The 27,121-nt window shown below is 30.4% G+C and overlaps 2 protein-coding genes across 2 annotated transcripts; one reads left to right on the top strand and one right to left on the bottom strand.

The window, feature by feature from the left end:
- The first annotated feature begins 130 nt into the window (after positions 1-130).
- Positions 131-9,134, top strand: LOC124498053 (uncharacterized). The gene is made up of 7 exons (XM_075734011.1): positions 131-1,169; positions 1,230-2,815; positions 2,881-3,175; positions 3,230-3,321; positions 3,391-3,495; positions 3,563-7,250; positions 8,287-9,134. Exons 1-7 carry the CDS (start codon positions 614-616, stop codon positions 8,781-8,783), a joined length of 6,819 nt encoding a protein of 2,272 aa, XP_075590126.1. The 5' UTR covers positions 131-613; the 3' UTR covers positions 8,784-9,134.
- On the bottom strand, positions 9,090-25,769 carry LOC124498051 (neprilysin-2). The gene is given in 14 exon segments (XM_075734012.1): positions 9,090-10,479; positions 10,547-10,623; positions 10,680-11,154; positions 11,660-11,763; positions 12,196-12,429; positions 12,431-12,596; positions 12,672-12,868; positions 13,432-13,692; positions 13,937-14,226; positions 14,284-14,445; positions 19,885-20,328; positions 20,402-21,259; positions 24,891-24,949; positions 25,482-25,769. Coding segments are annotated over 12 exon segments (3,189 nt in total). The 5' UTR covers positions 21,081-21,259; positions 24,891-24,949; positions 25,482-25,769; the 3' UTR covers positions 9,090-10,379.
- Between the last annotated feature and the right edge of the window lie 1,352 nt (positions 25,770-27,121).

The raw sequence follows: 27,121 nt of genomic DNA, 5'->3' as shown, positions 1-27,121 counted from the left end.
GTAGTGGCAAAAAAAAATAACAAACAGACAGATAATGACGAAGAGGAGGAGGAGGATTTTTCTGTCAATTAATTCATCCATTTTGGTTGGTTGGTTGACTGGCTGGCTAGCTGGCTGCTGCATCGATAATAGCGGCTGGTTATGTGGATATATTGTTTCGAATGTCTGAATTGATGGTTGAACAAAAAAAAAAAAAAAAAAACGAGCCATAGAAAAATAAAGCGATTCTTTGCTGTGTATAATGTGTGTGTGTGTGTGTGTTTGTTAATCATATCGTCGGCCACATCTATTTAATTTTTTTTTGTTTTGTTGAAAGTATAACAAATTTTAAAAATTTATAAATTCTACATTCAAAAATATCAATTTCATTTTGAACGTATGTCATTTTCAACAATATAGAATTTATAGATTCTTTTTATTATTACTTGAAAAAAATTTGGCTTCGTGGCCATTTTTTCATTGTTGTTGTCGTTGTTAAATTCCGGCTTTCATCATCATTCTCAGATATTTCAAATCTGAATATGACAACTTGATCGGAAATAATTTTCTGTTGAATAAAAAATGAAATCAATTTCATGTTTGTAAATATTGCCGACATCATCAACAATTAGCTATGACTGATGAAGTTAGTGAGAAAAAATCAATATCCGATTCATCATCATCGAAATCAAATTCTTCAAACGCTACAAAATTATTGGATAAAGAGAATGAAATTGATAAACCGGCAATAACAATAATGGCTACGAATGATATGAATGAAACATTAGTAGTAGCCAGATCATCACCAACATCGCCACCACCATTATCATCGACAGTACCATTATCGAATGTTGATATTAATGTAAATGGTGAAGAATCAAAATCGCAACCAATATCGATTGTATCAACAACAAAATCCTGTGATGATGTTGACAACGACGAGGATGAAACAACCAAACAAATGGATCATCCAAACAATGATGATGGTGATGTTGACAAAAATTCCAATCAAATGGGCGATGAAATAATTGAAAATGATGATGAAGAAGAAAATGAACTACCTAAAGAAGAAGTTGAAAATGATCCGAATTTTGCCATAATTTGTTCATTTTTAGAAAAATTTGGTCATTCTTTAGAGTTAAATTATTCAATTAAGCATTTAAAGACAATGTTTGAAGATTATAATAAAGGTATTCTGGTGGTATTCGTTGTTTCCATTATTTAATTGTTTTCTCGTTTTTTTTCTCTAGTTCGTCCCGATTTAATCGATTTACATATAAAACTATTGCGTAAACGTCGAAAATATATCAATAAAGAAAAATGGGAAAAAGCATTGATGCGTTTCTGTGCTGAATATTCAAATATTGATGCCTGGGAATTGGAACATTTTGGTTATAGGAATGCAAAACTTTCTCTACGATTACGAATTTTTCTACGGTTATTGGAGGCAATGTTTGATTTTAATCAAAAATTTAAAAGTGAATTAAATTCCACTGTCGAAACATCATCATTACGCATACCGCCTATTGGTCGTGATCTTATCGGTTATACGTATTGGTATCAATTGGATTCGGATCTCAATTTTCGCCTTTATAAAGATGAACCTGATGAAGAGAATTCGTGGTCGTTAGTTTCACGAAATCTTCCTGAACTAAATGAATGTATACAGGATTTAGAAAAACAAAGTATTGATGATTTTAAACAAATGTCTACACCGACCACCGAAGAAAGTGTTAGTAATCCAGCTAGCCAGATTCCAGCTAAAATTATAAACGATCAAGATGATGATGATGATGATGATGGTGAAAAAGACGAAAAAATAGAGCAACAACAACAACAACAACTTAATCAAGACGATGAAATGAATGAAGAACCGGAAAAAACAGCTACTTCACCAAGTCCTAAAATCGAAGAACAATCAGAAGAAAAACAGCAATTGCCATCATCACCGGTTAAAATGGAAATTAAAACGGAATACATGGATCATAATGATGATGATGAATTAAACGATGTCCATGATGATGAAGCAAAAAATGACAAGGATGTGCAATCAACAGAATTCACATCATATGATCCTGAAATTAAATCAATTTATGAATCGATTGTCGATGAAATTGTAAAAGAACATCAAGAAAATAATGATTATGATGATGATGGCGATGATAATGAAAAACAACATGAAACAACCAAATCGAATAGAGGCAATTATCGTGGTGGCGGTCGTCGTCGTGGTAGACGTCGTGGTGGCCGATGGTCAAATAATCGGCGAAAAACAACATCAACCCTTTCGGCCATTAAAGAGGAAGATGATACATCCACAAGCAAAATTAACTTAGAGATAGTGAGTGAAGAAAATGCTGCCGAATCTACTGAAAAACAAATGGCAGAAAATAACAATCATGATAATGATGAAGAATCGAAATCGGCATTAAAGAAACCGTCTGCTCGAAAACGTCGTAGTGAATTAGATAAACTCAAAGAAGATTTTGCCGAAGGATTACAAGCTAAACGTTATTCACGACGAATACAAGCATTACAGGAAAAGAAAATAATTGAAATGCAAGAAGAACAAAAGCGTTTGGAAAAAGAAATGCAAGAAAAACGTCGAAAAAAAGAAGCAGCAATGGCAGCAAAAGCAGCGGCTGCATTAGCCGCACAATTAGCTTGTGATAAATCAAATGATCTTGATGATGATGTTGGTGATGATGATAATGATAATGATAATGATAATGATAATGATGATGATGATGATAATGATAGCGATGATAATAGTGATGATAGTGAAGATCGAAGCCAAAAATCGAAAAAACAAAGAAGACGCAAGAAAAAAGCAACGGTAAGTGGTCAATTTGTTTTTCATGTTGATTTTGATTTTAAATTTATGAATTATTTTCGATGTAGAGTGATGATGATTATCAACGCGATTCCGGTGAAGATGAAAAAACGAAAAAGAAACGTAAACGAAGGAAAAAAGGTGGTCGTAAAGGTGCAAATCCATGGGAAGATGATTCCGACGATTCTGAAGAACATGCTGAACATGTTTATGAAGAAGATTATTATGATGAATTTATGCATGATGATGACGAACAGCTTCGATTTGATGATAATGGTGATAATGAAGATGAATTTGCTTGTGAAGAAATCGATCCAGAAGATGAACCCGTTATCATACGACGTGCTCGAACGGTGAAAAAATGTAAGTCGTTATTATTTCCATTATTGCGCATATAATGATTTGATTTTTTTTCAGCCAAAGATGATTGCAATGATGATTTTCTTGAAAATTATGTAAATGATGATAAACCATGCGGTAAATGTGGTAAATATGACAATCCACATTGGGTAAGTGCTGAAAGAAAAAAATGAATTTTTGTTTTTTAATTTGGAACTAATTTTTCTTGTTTTCGAAAGATTCTTCTTTGTGATAAATGTGATGATGGATATCATACTTCTTGTCTTCGACCACCATTATTTCTTATACCAACGGGTGATTGGTTTTGTCCACCTTGTGAACATGTACGTTAGAAATGTTTTTATGATTTTTTTGTTATTTAAAAAAAATTTTTCAACTCTTAATTTTTAGAAATTATTAATTGGAAAACTTCAAACCGAATATCAACGTCTAACTGAAGAACTTGAACAACGTGCTATTGAAAAACAAAAATTGCGAAAACGTTGGCGTTATGGTCATTGTGAAATTAGTGCCGATAATATTCTTGAAGGAGAAGAACAAATTAATGTGGATGAAAATGGTGAATTAATTGTTGATCAAGAACAACAACAACACAATGATGGTGATGATGATGAAGTGGAAGAGAGAAAGAAAAAGACACAACATCGTAAAGGTGTTCGTAGACGACGACCAAATGGATGGATACGACAAACAGATGAGATTGCTGATCTACTCTATTCGAATGATGAAGATTCACGTGGTTTTATCGTCGATGATCATGATAATGATGATGAAAGAGAAAGAAGACGAACAGAATCGAAAAATCGTAAAAGAAAATATCGTGAAGAATATAGTGATGATGATGATTCTTTGGATGAAGAAGAATCAGTTGAAAATTCCGAAATTAGTGATTCTGAAGATGAAGTTGCCAAATGTATTAATAATGATAATGATGATGAAGATGAATATCGTAGACGAAAGAAAAAGAAACATCATCGGGATAAACATATTGATATAAATGATTTTTCACGTTCTGGACTGAAATTACGATCAGCGCGTAAACGAAAGCCAATAAGTTATATATTTAAAGAATATGATGATCTTATCAAATCAGCCATACTGCAAGAAGAAGATGAAGCTGAAGGCTATGTTTATGATGATGAGGGTGGTGGTGGCGGTTGTGGTGATGACGATGGAACAGCATCACATCCACGTAGTAAAGGAAAAGATATCAGCAATATTCTCGAACAAGCAGATACAGAAATGCCAGATTTCAGTATTAATCCATTTGAAACAAAAACAACAGATGTTGTTGAACATCATGATGATGTTATTAAATCTGAAAGTAATAATGACACAACAGATTCGGCCATTGTTAAACCGGTATTAGATAAAGCTAATGATGACGAATCTTATGATCAACAAGATGATGAGGATGAAGTAACTGGCCAACGGAAAAAATTGACGACGAATAACCGAAAGCAACAAAAACAGAAAAAAAAGAAAAGTCTAACAAATCTAGATTTTTCTGATGATGATGATGACGAAGATCATGCATCGGATGAAGATTTTCGCATGGCTGATGATGATGAATTTGAAATGGATGAAGAATTAACCGAAGTAGATGATGATGATAATCAGGAAACTGAAATATCAGAATCAGATTCTGAACCATCAGGTCGTCGTCGTCGATCATCACGTATACAACGGAATTATTCATTTAAATCGGATCGAAAAAAGAAAAATAGTCATATTAAAAAGCAAAAAATTAAGAAAAAATCATCAGGTGGAAGACGACGATTTTTAGTTGATTCAGATGATGAAGACGATGATGATGATATTACATCCGAAGAAGAAGAAGAAGATGAGGATGAACTTAGTGATGGTGATGGTTCATATTCGGATCAAAGTTCTGATTATGCACCACGTGTACGACGTGCTGCACAGAAAACTAAACGTTTTAGTTATCGTGAAGATAGTAGTACAGCTGATGATGATGATGGTTATGGAGCCATTGATGATTATCCACCACCGGCAACAAAGAAAAAAGATAAATATCAAGAGGATGAAGATTATAAAGAAGATGATGATGGTGATGATGATGAAACGAATAGAAAAGCATCTAATAAATCGATTCATTCGAAACAAACAGCAGCAACAACAATAACAGCTGCCGAACCAAATCCTAAACTTACACCAAACATTCTAACTTATAGCCGTGATCGTCGCGATGAAAATGCTGTTATGAGTAATAAACGAAAAAAACAGTCAATCATTTCCGATGATGATGATGATGATTGTGATGATAATGATGTAAACAACAAAGGTGATAATAAACATCAGCGACATGAACAAGATGCATTTGATAAATTGGCGACTAAAAAAAGTAAAACGAATGATGATGATACAGTTTCTCTTCCACAACCGCCAAATGTTGAGGGTGATAATGGTGGAAATAATAAATCAAATGATAAAGATATAACTACAATAATTGAAAAAGAATCGAAACTTCCTGTTACAACTCAAACACCATCAGCACAAGTAGTAGTTCCATCTGTTCCAACAACGACAACAGCCACGATAAAAACAGATCCCCTAAATTCAATACAAAAAATGAATTCAAAATTCGCTGCCGATATTAATCATCCATCGATACAACCACTTCCACCACCATCATTATCAGGTGGCCCACCTGTGACACAGCAGTTATCACCACCACCACCTGTATCAACAACGGTTCAAATTTCTTATCCACATCCACATTATCAACAACCACCAATACGATCTCCATATCATCCGCCTGTTACAACTGCTAATACTGCTGTTGCGCCTGGACATTATGCTCCACCACCTGGATATCCGTCCCAAGTACATGCCCAACCACCACCACATGAATATCCACCACCACAACAGTATTTGACACGTCTGCCACCACCACCATCACACTCATATCAACATCAATATCCACCACATCCGCAATCATCGATACGATCAAATTTACCACCACCGCCTCATCCGCATCAATATTATCCACAACCTCCTGTCCGATATCCTGGTCCTCTTACGGTTGTATCGACACCATCTGCTTCTCCAGGTCGAGTTAGTGATGGAAAAGATGATCCAAATTATACACTGACTAATTTGGATTCATACAGCGGTTCAACTACCTCCAAACCGCAGAGCTATCCGTCAACATCAAATTATTCACCACGACCTCCACCAACCAATTATGGTGGACAGCCGCAAACACTCAATCGATCACCACCACCAAAAATACTCAATCTTGATGCACCGAGAAATTCCTACCCTACAAATAAACATCCAGCAGGACATCCGCCACCACCACCATCACATCATTATTGTCCACCTGGCCATCATGCTTATGATCATAATCTGGTTCCACCACACTCACATCCTGATTATTACAACCAGTCACATCATCATTCTCCACAAGTTGGACCACCACCACCACCACCCGGTTATTATGGTGGTCCACCTCCTCCTCCTCCTGGTTCGATTCATCCACACGGTTCTCCATTACAACGTATGCCGCCACATGTTTCTCCCACATACCCATCACAAGCACCACCACCACCACCTGTTCATTATATGTCTCCAAGAAATGTATCGCCTCGACATCAAACATTACCACCATCATCTTATCCTGCGCCACCGCCGGTTTCAAATAGCTTGCCTCCGTCACCGACCGCTATTAGGCCGCCATATTCTCCATCTGGTCATTATTCATATCCTCATCAGCCTGGGCCACCACCACCACCACCTCATGGATATCATTCAGCATCTTATCCACCATATCCGGTAACAGCATCAAATGGTGGTTTCATGATACAAAATCTTTTGCATAATAATCCATCACCAGCAGCTCTTGCAGCAACAACAACGATGGCACTGACTAGTACAACTGCTTCTGCTACAAAGCCAGTATGCGCGGTTAAATCGGCGCCAAAAGCTACAAAGTCTACTCCCAAAACAAAAAAATCTTTAACGGTTGTTTCAGTTGATTCGGCCAAACTTGATTCAGACATCATACCAGCTTCCAGTGTTGCTAAACAAACTGCAAGTAAAGCAACCAAAAGTCGTAAAAAATCAAACGATACGAAAAAAGCCGATACAACAAGCAGCTAAAACAGCTGATTCTATGATCTGTCTATTTTCACATTCTCAAATTCTCAATTCCCTAAATTTAATCTTATGTATAGTTTCTCATATACTCCATTATTATGTTATTGAAAAAAAAACAAAATTTTGTACAAAATTTATTGTTTCAATTTGTATACTTTTTTCATGATTCAAAATCAAACACAAACACATCAGACTCATTATCATTTCAACGGTGTCTCATTTTCAAAAAAAAAATATCAACAATTAATTACAATCGGAAAACAAATATATAAAAAGAGAATTCTGTAAATGTCTATATTATTTATATGATGAATAATTTCTAATGAATGAATCATCTATTTTTAATTGAAATGTTTCGATGAATTACTATTTGAGTGTGTGTATTTGTTTGTTTGGCAATATTAAAATATCCGAAATTATGTTGGTGGTGGATGGCCCAATACACGAAATGTATAAAACAAACAAATCGAATGTCCATCGAGAGTTAATTTCCAATGTCCATCGAGAATTTCTTTAGCCAATACAAAATCATATTGATGAATTCATGAATGATGAATAATTCACAATGTGAATTTTATATTATTAAATTCTGATATCTATCATTGAATGAAAAGCATTCTTGTCAACCAAAAGAACGAAAAATGATGACGAAAAAAAAATCCATTATCAAGCCAAGCCAATACGAAAAAAAAGTTATAATTAGAATGTCGATATTTCATTCATTTATTCATTTCATACAGAGTCGAAAAAAAAACAAAACAGACGAAATATTCTAAAATAAAAATTTTGACATATATGCTTCATAGCAACAGCTGAGAGAAAATAATCAACCATCATCATCATCATTATCATCATCAAGGGCATTGTTGAGTTATAAGCATTCATTGATCTTGCCGCTTTTGTGTTGATTAGATATGATTAAATTTTTGAAAAGTATGTATCTATTTTGATGTTTTTATTGACTAAATTTTTTCTATTTCTATCCGTTTTAGATATAAAATTTACTATCGGTGTCATATCGACTATTGCATTAATTTTATCGGCATTTCGTTTCGAAACTCTTGATACAAATGATGATGATTATTTCGTTACATCAACATCAACCGCTAATCCAATGGCAATCATAGATAAGAAAATATTGGATGCAATGTCAAAATTTAATCATAATCTCCGTCATCTACAATTGAAAGGCAAAGAAACATCGGCACGTCATACGGATTGTTCACGATTATTACCAGATTTTTATGATGCCATTAATGCAGCAACCAAAATTAATAACGAATTTCGTAAATTACTTTCATTATATAAACAACAACAATCGTCAATAAAGAATGATAAATCAAAACGGTCATCATCATCGGAACGACGTGGTCTTAGAAAAAATTCCAAAACCATTTCCTATTCCATACAGATTGGATCAAAAATCTATGTTATGAGTTTCTATTGGCCACGATTAATCGAAGCATTTTTTGGTGCCGATGTTGATTAACACAAACACATGGTGAACATTCATTATTGTTTCATTTGATTCACTCCCGAGAATTTGTTGAAGAAACCAAAAAAAAGGAGAGACCACCAAAGAGAGGGAGTAATGAGACTCATGTACATCAATTTAATCATCTAGGCCAATTAAATTCCGATTCGAATTCCCCATGAAACCGATATATTAGAAATGGAAAAAAGAAGTGAACCTTCATATAGCTCGAGGTGGTTGTTGTCCGATCAACCATTTGAATATCATATTTTTTGCCCAATGAATTTGTTAAATGTCTTAAATGAATTCGAAAAATGATAATTTTTCAATGGAAAATAAAATAAAACAAAAATTTATTTAACAAAATTTAGTGTGATAGTTCGTTTGTTTTTGTTTTTTTCAGTCTTATCATATGATTTGATGATGATCAATAAAATTCTCTCGTTCAATTCCCAAATTGACAACTTTTCATCTGTTTTTTTTTTCGATCAATTGTCAAAAAAATCGAATTCAAAACAAAAACAAAATTCAATTCACAAAGGATCATCATCAACAACAACAAGGTTTTTTTTCAGAAACCAGAATTTGTCAATGTTTGTGTGTGGGTGGTGTATAACAATAATAAATATATAGTGAATGTAGCGAAACGATTAATGATTTCCCAAATAAATAAACGGAACATGTACTTATATATAGATTTTTCTCAAAAAAAAACAAACAAGTGGGTGTGTGAGTGTGTAAACAACAACAACAACAACAACAAGGGAAACAAGAATCGTAAATTAAAATCAATCAAATCATGAAAAGAATGAATTCTTTTTTTTCTTTTGGTTGTTTAATTTGAATTTTTCTTCTCACTTAATCTCAGTCTATATGAAATCCGTACATTTTGCATCGTCATCGTCGATAAATTGAAATCGGATTTTTTTTTTTGAACAAAAAGATTTCTTCTTGAGAACAATATAAAATTACTGGTCATTGTGTGTGTTGGAAATTAAAAATTTGAAAATAAAATGAACTAAAAAAAAAGTATTCAAAAAATCTTCTGTCTGTGTTGTATTTTCATTTTTGGATGATGAATAAAGGGCTGTGTTATTAAAATAATTGAATTTTGTGTTTTAGTAAAAATAAAAATTGGAAAAAAAATGTGAACAAAGAAAGAAATCGATACACATTTGAACCTTTTTGGGTGTGTGTGTGTTGCATGGTGGAATGAATTTAAATAGAACAGATATTTAAAAAAAAATTTGGAACAAAAGAAAATTTGAACCCCATATACAGTTTGGTGATTGGAAAAAAAATTGAAAAAAAATTCCTAAACTAAACTAAAATAACACTGATAATGAGAGCTGAGTAGTCGTTGTTGATAATAATATTGATGAAATTTTGGAGCTAAAGGTGTCATTGTGTGTGTGTGTGTGGTGTGTCCAAATAATCAATATTTGATTAAATAATAGTTTTATCACAATTGTAAGCGAAAAAAATCTCTAATTTTTCGTCGTCATTGTTGTTCATTGTTTTGTCGAAGAAACGATAAATGGTCGTCTTCAAACACAAGCAATGGTTGATTGTTTTTAAAATTGGCTGTTGTTAATTGATCGTTTATCATCTTTACCAAACCAAACATTTATGATTTGCATTTGATTTCGTACCAATACGGCATCCGAATGTATCTGCAAATGGTTGATAATTGCTAAATGCAACATTTACCCTAATGAAGGTTTGAAAAAAATTCGGAAATTTTAAGAAATTTTGCGATAAAATAATAATTGACAAACCTGGCTTCCGATGGACTATGACTATCGGTATCTAGACGTGTTTTGAACATTTCCGGTGAAGATTTACTACACCAATTCTATTGAAATAAAATTGAATGAGTTTAAATGAAATATTTAGAATATTATCATTTACCATAGCAGCAGCAATCCAGAATAATTGCCGTGATGTATAACGAAGACCGGGTAATAATAATTCTTCACCAAATTTCGAAACATATTTTTCATATGCTTGATATGCTTCTTTAATGGCACCATTATCGGCAATATTTTCTTTCAATGTAAGATCACCATTTATTTGCAATTTTCTTGGCAACGAATATTCACGATATTGTTTCACCATACATTGTGCCTTTTCATTATAATGTTTTTTTGTTTCATTCTTCCACCAATTACGTGCATTACCAATTTCATCAAATTGTGCACCAATATTATCGAATCCATGTGTAATCTCGTGGCCAATAACATAGCCGATTGTTCCGAAATTCAGATATTGTGGACGATCATGATCATAGAATATATCTCTTAATATGCCGGCAGGTATTACAATAGAATTCGCTTGTGACCAATAAAATGCATTTACATTGGCTGCATTGGAAAAATATTTCCAGCTAAATAATAATGACGATGGAATAATAAATGAGAATTAATGATAGAATGAATCAATAAAAGCAATTGCAAATAATGAAAAACAAAAAAAATAGCTAATCAATTAGTCATTTGTTGTGGTAAGAATACAAAACAAACAGAAAAAAAACTCAGAGCAAAGAATGTGGACAAGAATCGTAAATTAAGAACAGAACAAAAAAACAAGAAAAAATGTTGTTGTTTTAGCTTTCTATGATTTAGATGAAAATTCTAAACATGAAACATCGTTGTTTCGTTTTTTTTTTTGCTATTTGTGCAAAAAATCTAGTACAAACATGAAGATGTTTGTGAATTAATTCAATTTTTACAAATTATTTTCGTGTTCCTGGAACAATTCTTTACACCGACAACCGCAACAACTCAGTTAGACATGATCAATTATAACGGAAAAAACTCGAAAAGCAAAAAAAAAATCTATAAGTGTGTGCTTGTGAGTGTCAAAACCAATATGGTCAATTTTACACTTACTTGTGTGGATCATTACGTTGTCGTAATTTTTTAAATTCATTACGATGTGCCCAAATACGTACACGACGGATGTTTAGCTCAAAATTATCCGGTGTTAATTGCAGCTGATTCATTATTTTAGTCGTTAATGGTGTGGTGGTGATGGTCGGAAAAAATAAAATGGAAAAGAACAATTATTATTACTTGAATCTTGAAACAATAAAGAGGAACAAATTTAACGATTTTTTTCAATGGAACAAAAAAATTTCACATCATCATTCGTGAATGGTATTCAGTGAATGATGATAAATGAATGAAAAAATAAGAACCGGATATAAAAATACAGGAAATTCACAAAAAAATAAATAAACCACATTCATTCAGGATCATTTGTTTTACTTTGTTTATTTTTCCGGTTCTGGAAACGATCAAATTAAATTTATGGGCATCAGATTTCTCACACATATGGGGTCATTTACCATCACACGTCATTAGACACGAGACAAACAAACACGAGAAAGAAAAGAAAACACGAAAAAAAAACAGAAAAAACTTACATCTTTATAATGTTGCTCAACCAATGTATCATTAGCCAATTCAGCCGGATATCCTACAATGGCTTTCATTGCATGTGATTTTTTATATGCATTCTTTTTGGTTTCACCATCCATCCATTCAGTATGATGAAGAATATCTTCAAATTCTTGCTGTATAAAACGAACCATTTCTTTTGCTTTGTCACGTGATGTTTCATTAAAATGATGTTTAATATAATGTGACGAAAGAGCCATTCGCTAGACTACCAGTCAATTGTGAAAGACATAACTTCCAACGTGCCATTTTTTCCGTTATACCGTAAAGATGTTTATTCAGGTTATCTCTCATATCACGCATTACTTTACTGCCGGTACCCAAATTTTGTAATACAACACGCCATAACATATAATTAGCAAGTAATCTACACACCGACAATATGAAGATGTTTTCACGTTAATTAATAAGCGAAATCAAAAAAAATAACACCATTACTTACCTTTTATCATGTTTATTTACAAATGAAATTAGATAATCAATCTGTCCCATATAACGAATATTATCCACCATAACTAATTCTTTTTCAGTGAATTTCAAATCACTACCACCATCATTGTTTGGTAAATCGATTGCAGCATTTACAAAACGTATCCAATCATGTCCCAATCGTGATTGATTTGTGGCAAGTACTTCGCTCTAAATCAATTGATCAAGATGGATAAAAATTGTCAAAATGGTGACAAAAACAAAAACATACAGAGAAACAGTAACAAAAAAAATATACATTTGATCTGGATTGAAAATAAAAGCTTCTGTCTGTTGTTGACAATGACAGATGTCTGGCATTTTTTTTTCTTTATTTCTTCGAGATTTACCTGTTTTATTCATAGTTGTGATTTTAGTAAAAAAAAAATACCTGGCAATTAACTTGAGTGTGTCTGCTACTGCCATGATGATGATGATCATCATCATCATCTATAACTGCACTAAGACTAAATTGATGATGATGTAACCCATTTGGATAAATAGAGCATAACGGTTCAAAGAAAATATTGGAAAAAAATTTACTTTGTTTTTCTGTTGCTGTCAACAAGTTTGTTCAAGTTTTAACTTGAATTGAAACTTGAGACTAAATATCGGAATTTTCAATTTGAAGAAAAAAATTTGAAAAATTTCATATTTTCTATCAAGTTGTTAATACTGTAGAATTAACACACTTAGAGTGACAACGAAAAAAAAAATGTGAATGTTTATTTTACCTGATTGGCAACATCAGCAAATGCTTTCAGATATAGATACCATGATTGTTTCTTTTCACCTTGCATTGGGTCATGTGTAGCATGTGCAATCTGTGATTCCAATGCAATTGTATCCCACATTTCTAATTCAACTTGTGTACGATTTTCTGCACCAAATAACATTGCTGTATCGACCATCAATTGATGATAAACACGTACAGTTGTATGATTTGGTCCTTGCGTGATCAATTGTCTACGTAGACCAAGTGTAGCTTCATCAACCTAATCAATAGATCCATTGAATGATCGATCGATCGATCAATAATTGAATAAAAAATTTGTGCGAGAAAAAGAAAGAAAAACACATCATATAAGAATAGAATAAATAAATCAATTCAATTAATATAAATCAATGGAATAAAATTGTCTGATAATCGAAACAATCAATCAGATCGATATATGATTGATTGATCGATCAATCGAAACAATCATCTATCAAAAATTGATCGATATGTTTGATACATACAAAAATCATATTCCTTGTATTATTCATAACATCGGCAATCACTTTAAATGTGACAAACATTTCAGGTTTAAAACCAATTTGTCGTATTTTCTTTGTTACATTAATCCAATCAAATGATGTTTCATTCCAATTGGCACCTTCCACTACAGGCCAACCACCTAATTCATCCAATGCATTACGTAATGATGTTATGCCTAATTTTTCAATTGCCGACAGATTCATACATGATCGATACATATTTTTCATTGTTTCAATTGCTGGTGTTGTATTATTGGATGTTTCAATTAAATCTACATTAAAAAAATGGTTAAAATTAGCGATTTATAATGAAACACATGCGGGCTCACCTTTTAATTGTATATCTAACCGTTCTCTTGATTGTTCAAAAATCGATATATGACCTGCTTCATCCGGTATCGCAGTACGATGTATCCAGCCACCACAAGCAAAACGATAAAAATCATCACATGGATTAATTGTTTCATCGATTAGATTCAATATTTCTGATGCTATATCAAGTCAAAAAAAGAGAAATTTTAAGTATAAAAAACGAACACTAGAACAGAAATCTTTTCAACAAAAAAAAATTGAAAATTAAATTCAAAAAAAAAAATCAATTTTTCAACACTTTCATCATCATCATCCACGTCAGACAATTGACTTTTTCATTCATTCAATCAGTCAATAAAATCAGTTAGTCAGTCAGTCAGTCTGTTATATTGTTGTTTGAAGAAAAAAAAAACTTTAATCACAATCTTTTTTGTCTGTTTTATTCATTCAAAATCTAAATTGAAATCTAGTTGTTATTTTTATTATCATCATCATCTGACTGATCAACAAATCAAAGCCAAAAGAAGCGAGAAAAAGGCTAAATTCATTCATTCATTCATTGTTCACATTTCACACACAAATAAACCAAAATGGATGTCATTGTGTTTGAGTGTGTGTATGCATGTCGATCTTTTTTCTTCTATCATCATCATCATCATCATTGAATAGAAATTTATTTCAATTCAATTTTGTTCTTCGCATGATAAAAATATGAAGATGATCATCATTCATTCATTCATTCATTCATTGGATACATTTATCAAGAAAAAAAAACTGGACAATTTCAATCTAAATGATAAAAAGATTTCACACACACACACACACAAGCTGCTGCTACTATTATACAATACCAGAATAAAGTATGCGGCTTCCTAGAATCATTCTGAATGATTCTTAAATATCACAATCACACAAATATAGTGTGAATTTGATTAGAAATATTTTTTCTTTTCACAAGATGACCAATGGCATTTATTATCAAATCAAATCCAACATACACACACACACACATACATATCATTCATGGGAGAAAATATGATTTTTATTTTCAATTTGATAATAAAAGTGAAAATAAAAATGATCATCATCATTATCATTTCCGGGAAACGTAAAGAAAATTAAAGCAATTCAACAAGGTGTTTTTTTTTCTTGTTTGACTTTTCGATTATTCAATTCTTTCTACAACACTTTTTCCCACCACACACACACAGACACACAATTTAAAGATAATGATGATGATTTACAAAAAAAAAATCACATTCTCTTTTTTTTTTGCTGCTACCGCCGATCAAACTAATTTGATTCAGAAAGAACACATGAAGAAATTGGCTTATATTTCGTAACACTGATGATGATTAATATGAATTTTTCCATCATCATGATCATCATTGTCTTTCATAATCAATCTTTTACTTTATTTGAATCCGTTTTTTTGTTTTGTTTTTGTTTGCTGTTAATGTTATGTCATAAGGAAATTACGGTAATCACACACACACACATACATTGTCCATCAATCACAGTCATAATTATCATTATTGGTTTTGAAAATTGAATAAATCATGTGTGACCGTATGTGTAAAACGTCTCAAGCTTATCATATATACCAATTTCCGATACAAAACAACAATAGAAATTGTACAATGAAACAAAAGTTGAAAAAAACTAGCAATATTTTGGATGAAAACTGAAAATTACACAAATACCATTAACATTTATCGATCTATATCGATCAATCATCATTCACATTTAATGTGGAAATCTCAAATTCAAAATATCCAAACAAATGTTCCAAAATGAGAATGTTTTTTTTTCTTTGTTTGGAGAAAAAAAGATAAGAATTTTTTTTTCTCGATCCTTTTCTCTCATTATAGTTGTTTCCTTTACCAAAACACACACACACACACATACAAATGAAATGAAATTGATGGGCCAAATCGGATGTTACATCTCAACATATTCTGTGTATGTGTGTGTGTAGAAAAATAGATAGTCATCATCATAACACTCAAATCCATTTTCATTTTCTTGTTGTTTTTCTTCATCTTTTTTTTCATTTGCATATAATGTATGCATGTATAAAATTTCATCAAAGAAATTAGTTATTCAAATCACTCAATCTATGCGTTTCTTTCATTCAATATCTCATGGGAGATTCAGACTAACAGTAAATGTAACAAACAAAAAACGATAAACGAATCAAATTCTCTAGTGTTTTTTTTTCTAGTTCTAGGGTATCCAATAGAAATTGATGATAATTTTTTTTTTGCTTTTTTCTTCTATTTGAATGTCAAAAAAATGTGAAAAGTTTTCTTTTTGTTCTCACAAATTTAATAAAGAATCCAAAATGGACCACATACACTGATTTTCAAAGTGGGATTGGTGAAAAAAAAACACTGTAAAATTAACGGGTTAACAAATGAAAACATGTGTTCAATTCAAATGACAAAAAACAAGAAAATCAATCAATACAATAGCAACAGAAAAAAAATCCAATCAATACGAGAATTCAATCAATTAATCAATAATTTGATTGTCTAAAAAAATGTCGACATTTTCAAATTCTGGATTATCAGCTAGCAAGCAAAAAAAAAAAAACGATGTAAATGAAAAAAAAAATGAAAGATTTATTCAAACGAAAAATTGTTTCCAACAAAATACAAAAGGGAAAAGCAAAACAAAAAAAAAAGAAGCAGAAAAAAGTTATTCAATTGGATGATGCATCCATGTTTCATGTACCACGCAGTCTGATTTTTTTTCGAATGAAAGAATTTTCTTGGAAGAAAAAAAATGTAACGGAACAAACTGTTTGGATGGCCGTAAATATTTTTAAATCTATAAATATGGAAAAATTCACCTTAGGTCTCTCTCTCTCTCTCTCTCTCTCTGTTATATGTAACCAGGAAAGAAAAAGAATTTGGAAAAAAAGCTGAAACAATTTTTCAACGACAAACAAAAAGCTTCAAGGAATGCAATTTAAAATTTTTTTTGTTTTTTTTCTGTCTAAAATATAAAATTCCTTAAACTAGAAAATTCAATTCCAAAGAATCATTATTTTATCGAATATTCAAGAGTATGTCGACCCCACACACACACACACATAAAAGCAATCCGTATGAGCCAAGAAAAATGGAAAACAAATGTTTTTTGGAAACAAAAATTAATTATTGAATGAATGAACAACAACAAAAACACCTTGATAATAAAGATAAATTGAGAAAAAGAAAACGAGTTTTTTTTGCAATACACTTGGGAAGCATTTTAAATTGTCGTTCCAGAGAATAAAATTCATTTTTTTTATTGACAATAAAAAAAATGGGCCATACAATGATGTGACAGTGAACAGAGAAATGAAATAAAAGAATTTTTTCACTTTCTTAATCGAGAAAACAAATCAAAACGAAAAAAAAATGAAAGTAAAAGTCAAATAAGTAATCTGAAACAAGCTGCTGCTGCTGAATTGTGTTGAAATTATTATTATCATTATTATGGCCATCAATTTTCGGTGACAAACGATCTCGAAAATTTTGTTTGAATAATAAAAAAAAATTCCGTAAAGAATCGTAATTATTATAATACACATTTACCCGACACCAACGGGACAATATATAATAATAATCAATTCATTCCCAGTCTCGATGAAAAGGAATTCTCGGTGAGAAAAAAAATCAAAATTAAACATATTACACGCATTATTTAGGGAAAGTTTATCATCATCTACGACGGTAGCGATGATGTTGGAAAATTTGAAGCCCTTTTTTGGGTCACACACACAGAGAGAGAGAGAGAGAGAGAGAAAAAAAAATAAATGATGAAAATAATATGACGCACAACATACATAAACATTGATAATTCTCGTTGAATATATCAAATTTCATTTCTAGAATACGAAAAAAAAACAAACTCTATTGATAAAACTATTTCTACCTTGGAAATGATAATTTGATATTATTCAAAAAGGTTCAAGTTTATTTTATTTTTTTCATTTATTCATTCAGTTAATCATGTAATGTATGTAATGAAAAATAGTAGTAGTGAAGCCAACTTTTTTTTCTGTCTGTAAATTTATCAATCCCAATTCCAATCAAAATCTTTTAATCATCATTATAATGTATTTGTTTTGTTTAAAAGTTTTTTTTCTTTTGAGATTTCGTAATCAAAAAAAAAAAAAAAAACCAAAAGTTCCCAAATGACCAGACAGAAATAGAGATACACCCGGAAAACAAATCCATATCGAAAAAAAGTTTTTCTCTTCCATTATCAACAAATTCATCATCATTTCCATTATCGTAGACAATGAAAACGAATAAAAATATAAAAGACCACCATTAATTACATAAGTAAAGATTTATCTTCAGTTGACCTCCACATACATACAACACAAATAATATGATGAGATGGAAAACTTTCAAAAAAAAAGCAAATGGAGAATGAAAATGAATGAATAAATGGACGGATGTATGAATGGATGGATGGAAACCCGAAAGTAAATTGTCCGCAAATAATACTAATAATATAAATATATATAAATAATCAGAATAATCATAAAAAACAAACAAACAAAAACATAGGCCTGTAGTGATATATTTTGTTGTTGGTGTAGTGTTGTTTAATGGGTAGTTATGGGGTTAAACTTTACTAGTGTGTAAAAGAAAAAGAAAGAAAAACTTTACTTTTTCCGCTGCTGTTGTGTATTTACGCTTAAATGAATCTTTTCAATTCCATTAAAAGCAACGAAAAACAAAAAAAAAGACAAAAGCAAAAGCGCATCGAATTTTATTATATGACAACAAACACGCAAAGAGAGAAATAATCTGGAAAAGAAAAAAATTTTGAAACACTGAAACAACAACAACAAAAAGGCTATATGAGTGCCAAAAAAAAATCAAGTGTCCAAATATTTATGGGCAAAATTCTCAAAAACAGAAAAATTCATTTCAAATCTCATCATTTTCATCATCACAATATTAAAAAAATGAAGCCAACAACAGAAGAAAAAAATTTGAAAAATGAAAAAAAAAATTCAAAATTGAATCAAAAAAAAACACAATAAACAAAAACAACTCTATGAATAAAATAAACTCATGGAATTCAAATTCAATTTGGCTCAAGAATCAAATTTTCAACAACAACAACAACAACAACAAAAACAAAACGAGAAAGAAATTCTCATTTCATTTTGTTAAATTAGGATGAAAAAAAAATGTTCAATCAAATGTGTTTGCCATCAGTAGTGTGTAGTGAAAGGATTAATTGAATTTTTTTTTGTTGTTCTTACTTTTTCACATCTGTTTACAAATTTTTATATCATAAATAATAAGACATCATCATCATCAACAACAACACACAAAATGAAAACAAGTAAATCGAATGAATTTCATTAGGATCATTATCATTATCATCAATGGAATGATGATGATGATTATTGTTCCATTTTTGGAACTTTTTATCAGAAAAATGCATTTACCACTCACTCTCAAATTTTACATTCACCCACACACACACACAGAAGCAAAAAGTCTATATTTTTCCTAGGAAAATTCAATCCAATTTACTATACTATTAGAAATATTAATGTGTGTGTGTAGCTGGAAAGAAAATTTTTTTTTTTTGACACTAACCTGCTTTGACACAACCAGGACGAAGACAAACTGATTTTGGATCCTGAAATGATTGATGATGATTTGTCGTTTGAGTTGCTGTTTGATAATGATTTGATTGTTGTTGTTGTTGTTGTTGTTGTTGGCTTCGTACATGTTGTAATGCCGAAAAGATTGGTCCCATTGGTGTTGGAATGAAATTCTGATAGAATTTTGTTGGAAATTGATTATTGAGATGTTGTTGTTCAGTAGTTGTTGCTGCTGATAGATTACTATATGACAATGGATTATTTAGGCCATTATTAGCGGCATAATAATAATGATAGCCGGGTATTATTTGTGGATTTGGATATGATGATGGTAATGATGATGATAATTGATTCCATCCAGTTGTAATCATATCATTACTATTGATACCATGGATATCGAAACGAGCTGGGATATTATGGTTTGGTAAAGAATTTCCTATTAAAAAAAAAAATAATTAACACTTAGAATACCACAGATTGCCATCACATCACAAAATGAATAAACTTACCACCACGAAAATAAGGTTGATTAATCAATAATAGTACCATTAAGACTAGAAGTACAATACATAGTATACAAACAATGAATACAATCAACAATAATAACCGTTCAAAACGTGAACGAAAATTCCAAAATGATGATGTTAATGTTTGCGCCATTAATTCACTAAATGCTAGACTATTTGATAAATATCCATGATTATTATCTTTTTCTGGACATGGACCAGCTTGTGATAATGTTGATGATGGTGGTGGACCAGAATTTGTCGTAGCCGTCGTCGATGATAAATGTGAACGTAAATGATTGGCTAATTGTTGTTGTTGTTGTTGTTGATTATTATTATTTTTATGATTATGATTATTTGATGGCTGTTGTTGATTATTATATTGATTTGCCATTGAAGCCGATATGGATGTGATCCAAGCTCCTTGATTATTATTATTACCACTTTTATTCATTATCGTTGATTCATTATTTGATGGTGATGGCGATGATTGATTAAAATGACGATTTATCGATAAACTTTTACTATGAATAACATTATTATTACTACCATTAGAATTTATTGAAATATTAGTGGAAGGTGTTGTTGTTGATGATGATGTTGATGTAGTTGTCAATGTTGTCATAGAAGAAGAAGAAGAAGGAACCACAATTGAATATGTGGTAGATGATTCTGTTGTCATGATTTTTTGCTTTGTTTATTTATGAGTAGCAGGAAACCAACGACCAGTGTTAAATAACCAGAAAATTTTCATTTAACCACTTGAATGTTCCTGACAATGATGATGATGATGAAATGGAATGGAATGGATGGATGTATATAGCCGATAATCTTGAATGAATGTTGTCACAAACTAAAATCCTAGATTTGTGAGGGCAAGAGAGAAAGAAAAAAAAAGAGAAAAACATTAAAAGTGTTAATGATCCAATATGACAGAAACAAACAAACAAACAAACAAACAGACAAAAATAATGGATATGAAAGAAAAAATTGATCAAATTATAATAATAATTATTCATCGATTAAATTAATTATTTATTAATTATAATCTAGTTATTATCATGATAATGATGAAAAAAAAACCTTCGTGTGAATGAAATAAATTTACTTGATGATTCAAACAACAACAACAACAAAATACAGCTGATGAAAACACACAGACACACAGACATTAACATTGAGATCAACAAACCAACCACATAATATAACTGACTAATCAACCACAACCACCAGCAAGTCAATCATCAATTATAATTAAAGAAAAATAAAAATCAATCCATCATTTAAATTCAAATTGAAAACAAAAGTATTTATATACGAATGAAAAAAAAATGATTACTTACTGTATAAAAAGGGTTACGAAATATCCTTATTCACAATATATCCTTATTTGATAACAAGAGAAAGAGAGAACCAGAAATAGAAAAAATTTTTTGGCAAGAGACAAAGGGCATTGTCATTTGGCAACGAAAAAAAAAATCTGAAATTCGATACGATTCAACATCAGTCAATCAATCAATTTATTGGCTGGTAACAGAACATACACACACACAGTCATTTATCAGTTTCAATGTCCTTGGATTGTAATTCAAGTGTTAAAACAAAAGAATTGTTTATATTCAAATGAAATGCAACTGAATTGATTTTCGAAACAGTGAAAAAAGGAAGAGTTCAAGTGTTCCCGGAACGAAATGCAAAATAGAAAAAAAAACACTTGGTCTATTGAATAATTATCGGACATATACCAAAAAAACAGAAAAAAAACGAAAACCAGAAAAAACTAGATAATGGATGAAACAAAAAGAAAAACGAAAATTTTCAAACTTTTCTTCCGAAACTTTCTCAGAAAAATAAAAAATAAATTTTCCTTGTAAATATCGAGAAAAAAAGAAGAAAACAAAAAACATTTATCATGTTGTGACATGTTGAAAACAAAAAAAAAAACAAAAGAGTGAAAAAACAATTTGAAAAACCAAAAAAATAAAAAAAAAATCAATTAGTATAGTGAGAAAAAAGGCTCAGTATGGAGAAAAAATAAGCTCCAAATAATGGGCACGCTCATTAATGGCATCAATTATTAAACAAATGGATCGATCAAAATATTTGAATTCTCGAAAATTCTAAATAATAAATTGGTGTACCAATCAAAACTTTGTACACACACACACACAAATATAAGCCGACAGAATAAACAAAAATTTTAAGCGTTGGTGGTTGTTGTTGTGCATCAAACAACAGTGTGTGTACACAAAAAAAAGTGTTAATGAACTGAGAAAAGTAAAAAAAAAATAATGATTATGATGATTCGTTTAGACCGATGGAAATTGATGTACTTTTTTCCTGAATTCACAATTTTTCATTCGGTGTTAATTATAAAAAAAAAAAAAATTCACCAAGCTGCTGCTGCTGCATTTTAACAGAATTCATTCAATGATAAATTAATTCTTTCTGAGAACCACAAGTGACCATCAAGAATATAACAACCATGTCCATTAAAATAATAAGTTTTTTTTATTGAAAAAAAATTTGAACAAAATTAATCTCCACAACAACAACTTTTTTGTCCATCATTCATTCAATGAACCAAATTCTCGATGGAATTTATAGTATAAACCACACAAACAGTCAACATTGGATACAAATAAATAAAAAAAAACCCGTCTCCATTCACATCATCATTTCCATATTCCATAATGAATTTCCATCATCATCATCATCATCATTATTATTGCAGAGAATTCAAATGTCAGCCAAAAAAAAAGAAACTTGACATCATCCGTTGTCGTTATGGTTGTTGTGACAATTTTCGTTTTCATTCAGTTTCATTTTTTTAATCGAAAAAAAAAATAAAGAAAACAAAAAAAAAAAAAACAAACATAAAAAGAATGGCATCACATGACAAATGACATTCAAATTTAAATATCCGATTCGAAATGAATGGTCAACAAAAAAAGAAAATTATTACAAATGAGAATCATGAATCTTAAAATGTCTACACAACACGCCAGAAAAGCTAGAAAAACTTTTCATAAATCACCCAAAAAACAACAATAGAGAAAAAGAATGGACAAAAATCAAGATTTTCATTCGATTCGTGACTCTTGTCCATTATATAAACCCATGATCATCAATATTTGATGATGAAAAACTAGAAAAAAAAACTTTTCCAGGAATTTCCCATTCTTTGAACAAAAAAAAATTAATAAAAACAGGTTTCATTATCATTATAATGATCATCATGAATGGTGGTCATCATCATTTGATCAATTAATGTATGTGTGTGTGTGTGTAAGTGTGTTTATTGTGATTACCATCATCGATTGAAATCATCATATTCGAGAGCAAAGCAATAAATTCTTATTGAACAAAAAAAAAAACAAATGAATGAATGAATTTGAAAAAGTTTTTAAATAATAATCATTATTATCATTTAAAGAATGGAATTTAATCTTTTAATTGCAATAACAAACAAAATTCTTTTTTTTTTGCAAATTCTTAATTACAAAAACAAATAATATCCTTGCAAGCAATTAAATTGAATCTTGAAATGAAATTTTTTTCCATTTGTTTAATAATTCTGGCTAGCAACCGGAGTGGACAACCGAGAGTGGTTGAATCATTCAAATCATTCAATAATCCTTTTCACATCCATAAATTCATTTTATTTATATTTACTAATAATCATTCTATTTTTCTATAGTAGTAATAATAATAGTATTATTATTATTATTTCCTGAAAAATAATAATTTCCTAAATGAAAACCAGAAATAATCAATGAAAACAAAAATTGGCAATATAGAATGGCAAATGGACAAAAACACACATATAAATGAATCATGAAAATGGCCTTGAACAACAACAAAAATAACACAATGAAGAAATTTTTTTTTTTTTGGAAAAAACCAGAAAATGAACATCATTATCATCATCTGATGATGATGATAGTCGAAATTCATCAGCATCACACATACACACACACACACACACAAACATCAATCTTGGCCAGTTTTTTTTTTCATTAAACATCATCATGATGATGATGATGATTAAAAATGGTGAAAAAGAAAAATGTTCATAATCAGAAATCACAAGACAAGACAAAAAACACATGCACACAAACTATTAACTCTTTCATATGATCATCATGGATTATATAATATTTAGGTTGAAACAAAATTCTTTTTTACTTTAGAATGTAATCAAAGTGTTGAAAAAAAAATAACAACAATCATCATATCCATCATCATCGTTATTTTCATATACATCATAATTTATTTTTGTTGTTTAAAAAACAAACAAACAATGAAACGCATCCATTATCATCATCATCATCATAATCTTTTTATTAAATCTCAATCCATATCATAACAACAACAATGTTGGTAACCAACCAACCAACCACCGAAAATTTAATGAAATAGAATAGACATAGCCATATAGTGTGAATAATAATATAAAAGAGATCCAAATTGGATCCAGAAAACAAACAACCCGAATGTCTAATTAACATGAACCAGAACCATAACAAACAAAATGCGGACAAACCAAATCTAATCAAAAAAAAAAAAAAAAAAAAAAAACAAAAAACAGACACAGATTAGATAACGCAACCCATATATGATAGAGATGATGAACTAAGAAAAGTTTTCCAAGAAAACAATCAAAACAATGATTATATTCATGACATATAAATAAATAAATGAATAAATATGGTGACAATTTATCTGTACAAGAAGCAAGCAGTAAGAAAATGAAATTTGATGACCTAATGGCTTTTAAAGTGGCCTGTATTTGTCCAAACAAAAAAATATGCTACAATCATCAGCATTTATATATAACAGTTAGACGAAAAAAAAAATAATTTATTTTTGTAATAAAAGTGTTAAATTATTTTTTGTTAAAAAAAATTATCTAAAAAAATCAATTTTTTTTATCAATACCATATATCTGTGAGTGAGAATACATTCATTGATTGAAAAACATCCTATAAACACACACACAATATTATGCTAATATTTACATCTGATTCACCACAACAACAAAAGTATATTTGTGGTCCAAGTATATTTTTTGTTGACATACCTTTTCTATTTGGAACAAAAAAAAATTGATGATGATGTTTCGTGATGTAAATGAAAAAAAAAGAAATTCTGATGTTCTGTTTACCATCGTCATTTGATTATTATTTTATATGATTCATCACAAGTTTATATATAATGTCACATATCAGAATGTGGAATATTTATAACAAAAGATAAGGTGTTTGAATGCAAAGTGTTAAACATGAAATGAATTTAACACTTTTACTGTGATGAAAAAAAAATGAAAATTTCATTGAAAAAAATTGGACTTTTTATATCTAATACATATACACACACATACATGGTAAAAGTGTTTATGATAGCCAATCATAATTAACACTTTTACCACAAAAAAAAACGGAAACTGTGAAATAAAAACTGGAACACACAAAAAACACACACAAAAAACACAATGAACACCATCACCACCACCACCACCACCAGCAGCAGCAGCAGTAAAAAAAAGCATCCTACAACAACGACGAAAAAAAACTGGACCAAATAATAAAAAAAAGCTTGTTTTTGTTGTCCAAAAAAAAAACCAAAAACAAACACAAAATCAGTCAAAAAAAAATTTGTTTAATCAAGTGAAAGTGTCTTGTTGTTTTCCGGTTGGAAAAAAATCATTTTTTGTTGATTAACACACTATTCCACATACTACTACTAGATCATAACCCCATAAATGTCTGATGATGACCTAATAATATTATGTTCTCCACCCCTGTACCACCACCACCACCACCATCATCATCATCATCATCAATAATAATCCTACATCTCAAAAAGAAAAAAAATTGGCTTATTGGTTTATTGGTTGAAGAACGATATATATCGATCAAACGAGACGATTCGCTTCATCGATGATGATGATGATGATGATAAATAATCAAAACGAGAGAAAATGACAACAGAAAAAATCGATTCCAAAATCAATCAAAGAAAATTATCTGGAAAAACATAAATACCAAAAAAAAAAAAAAAAAAAAAATTGAAAATCAATACTTCTTTAATGGGCCACCGACCTACATTTTATCGATATATGTGTAGAAATAAAACTGGTACACCCAGTACATGCATAACACATAGATTTCCAAAAAAAAAAAAAAAACAAAATGAATGAAAAACCCAATATCAACCCTTGTGTTTATGTGTGTGTGTTAATCACAACAATCAAAATGAATGAATGAAAAAAAACCTGAAAACCAAAAATTTAGAAAAATATGTTATGATGATGACTGATGCTAAAAAAACCATAAAAAATCATCAATCAACTGGATTGAACCAGAAAATCATCAAAATCAAGATTTAAATCGGATGCCGATAATAATAATAATTATCATCATCTTCATCAGGGTAGCAGTAGTAGTATACGCGATTCAAGCGAAAGTTAAAATATCAAATAAAAAAAAAACATTGAATTTGGAACGAAAGAGAAAATATTTCTGAAAAATCATTTTCGTCTATCATCAACAACAACAACAACATTAACCAACCATTTGACGTGAATCGAATCAATCAGTCAACAACGAAAAACAGCGAGAAAAACAGTCTTTTTTTGATTGATTGATTGATTGATTCGATTCGATATTATTCAGAGAAAAAAAAACGAAACAAAAACAAAACAAAACAAAAAAAAAATTC

Source organism: Dermatophagoides farinae, chromosome 9 (genome assembly GCF_024713945.1).
Source record: "Dermatophagoides farinae isolate YC_2012a chromosome 9, ASM2471394v1, whole genome shotgun sequence".
Lineage (NCBI taxonomy): Eukaryota > Metazoa > Arthropoda > Arachnida > Sarcoptiformes > Pyroglyphidae > Dermatophagoides > Dermatophagoides farinae.
The sequence above is the reverse complement of the archived record's forward strand: the minus strand, read 5'-3'. Positions and strand labels throughout refer to the sequence as shown.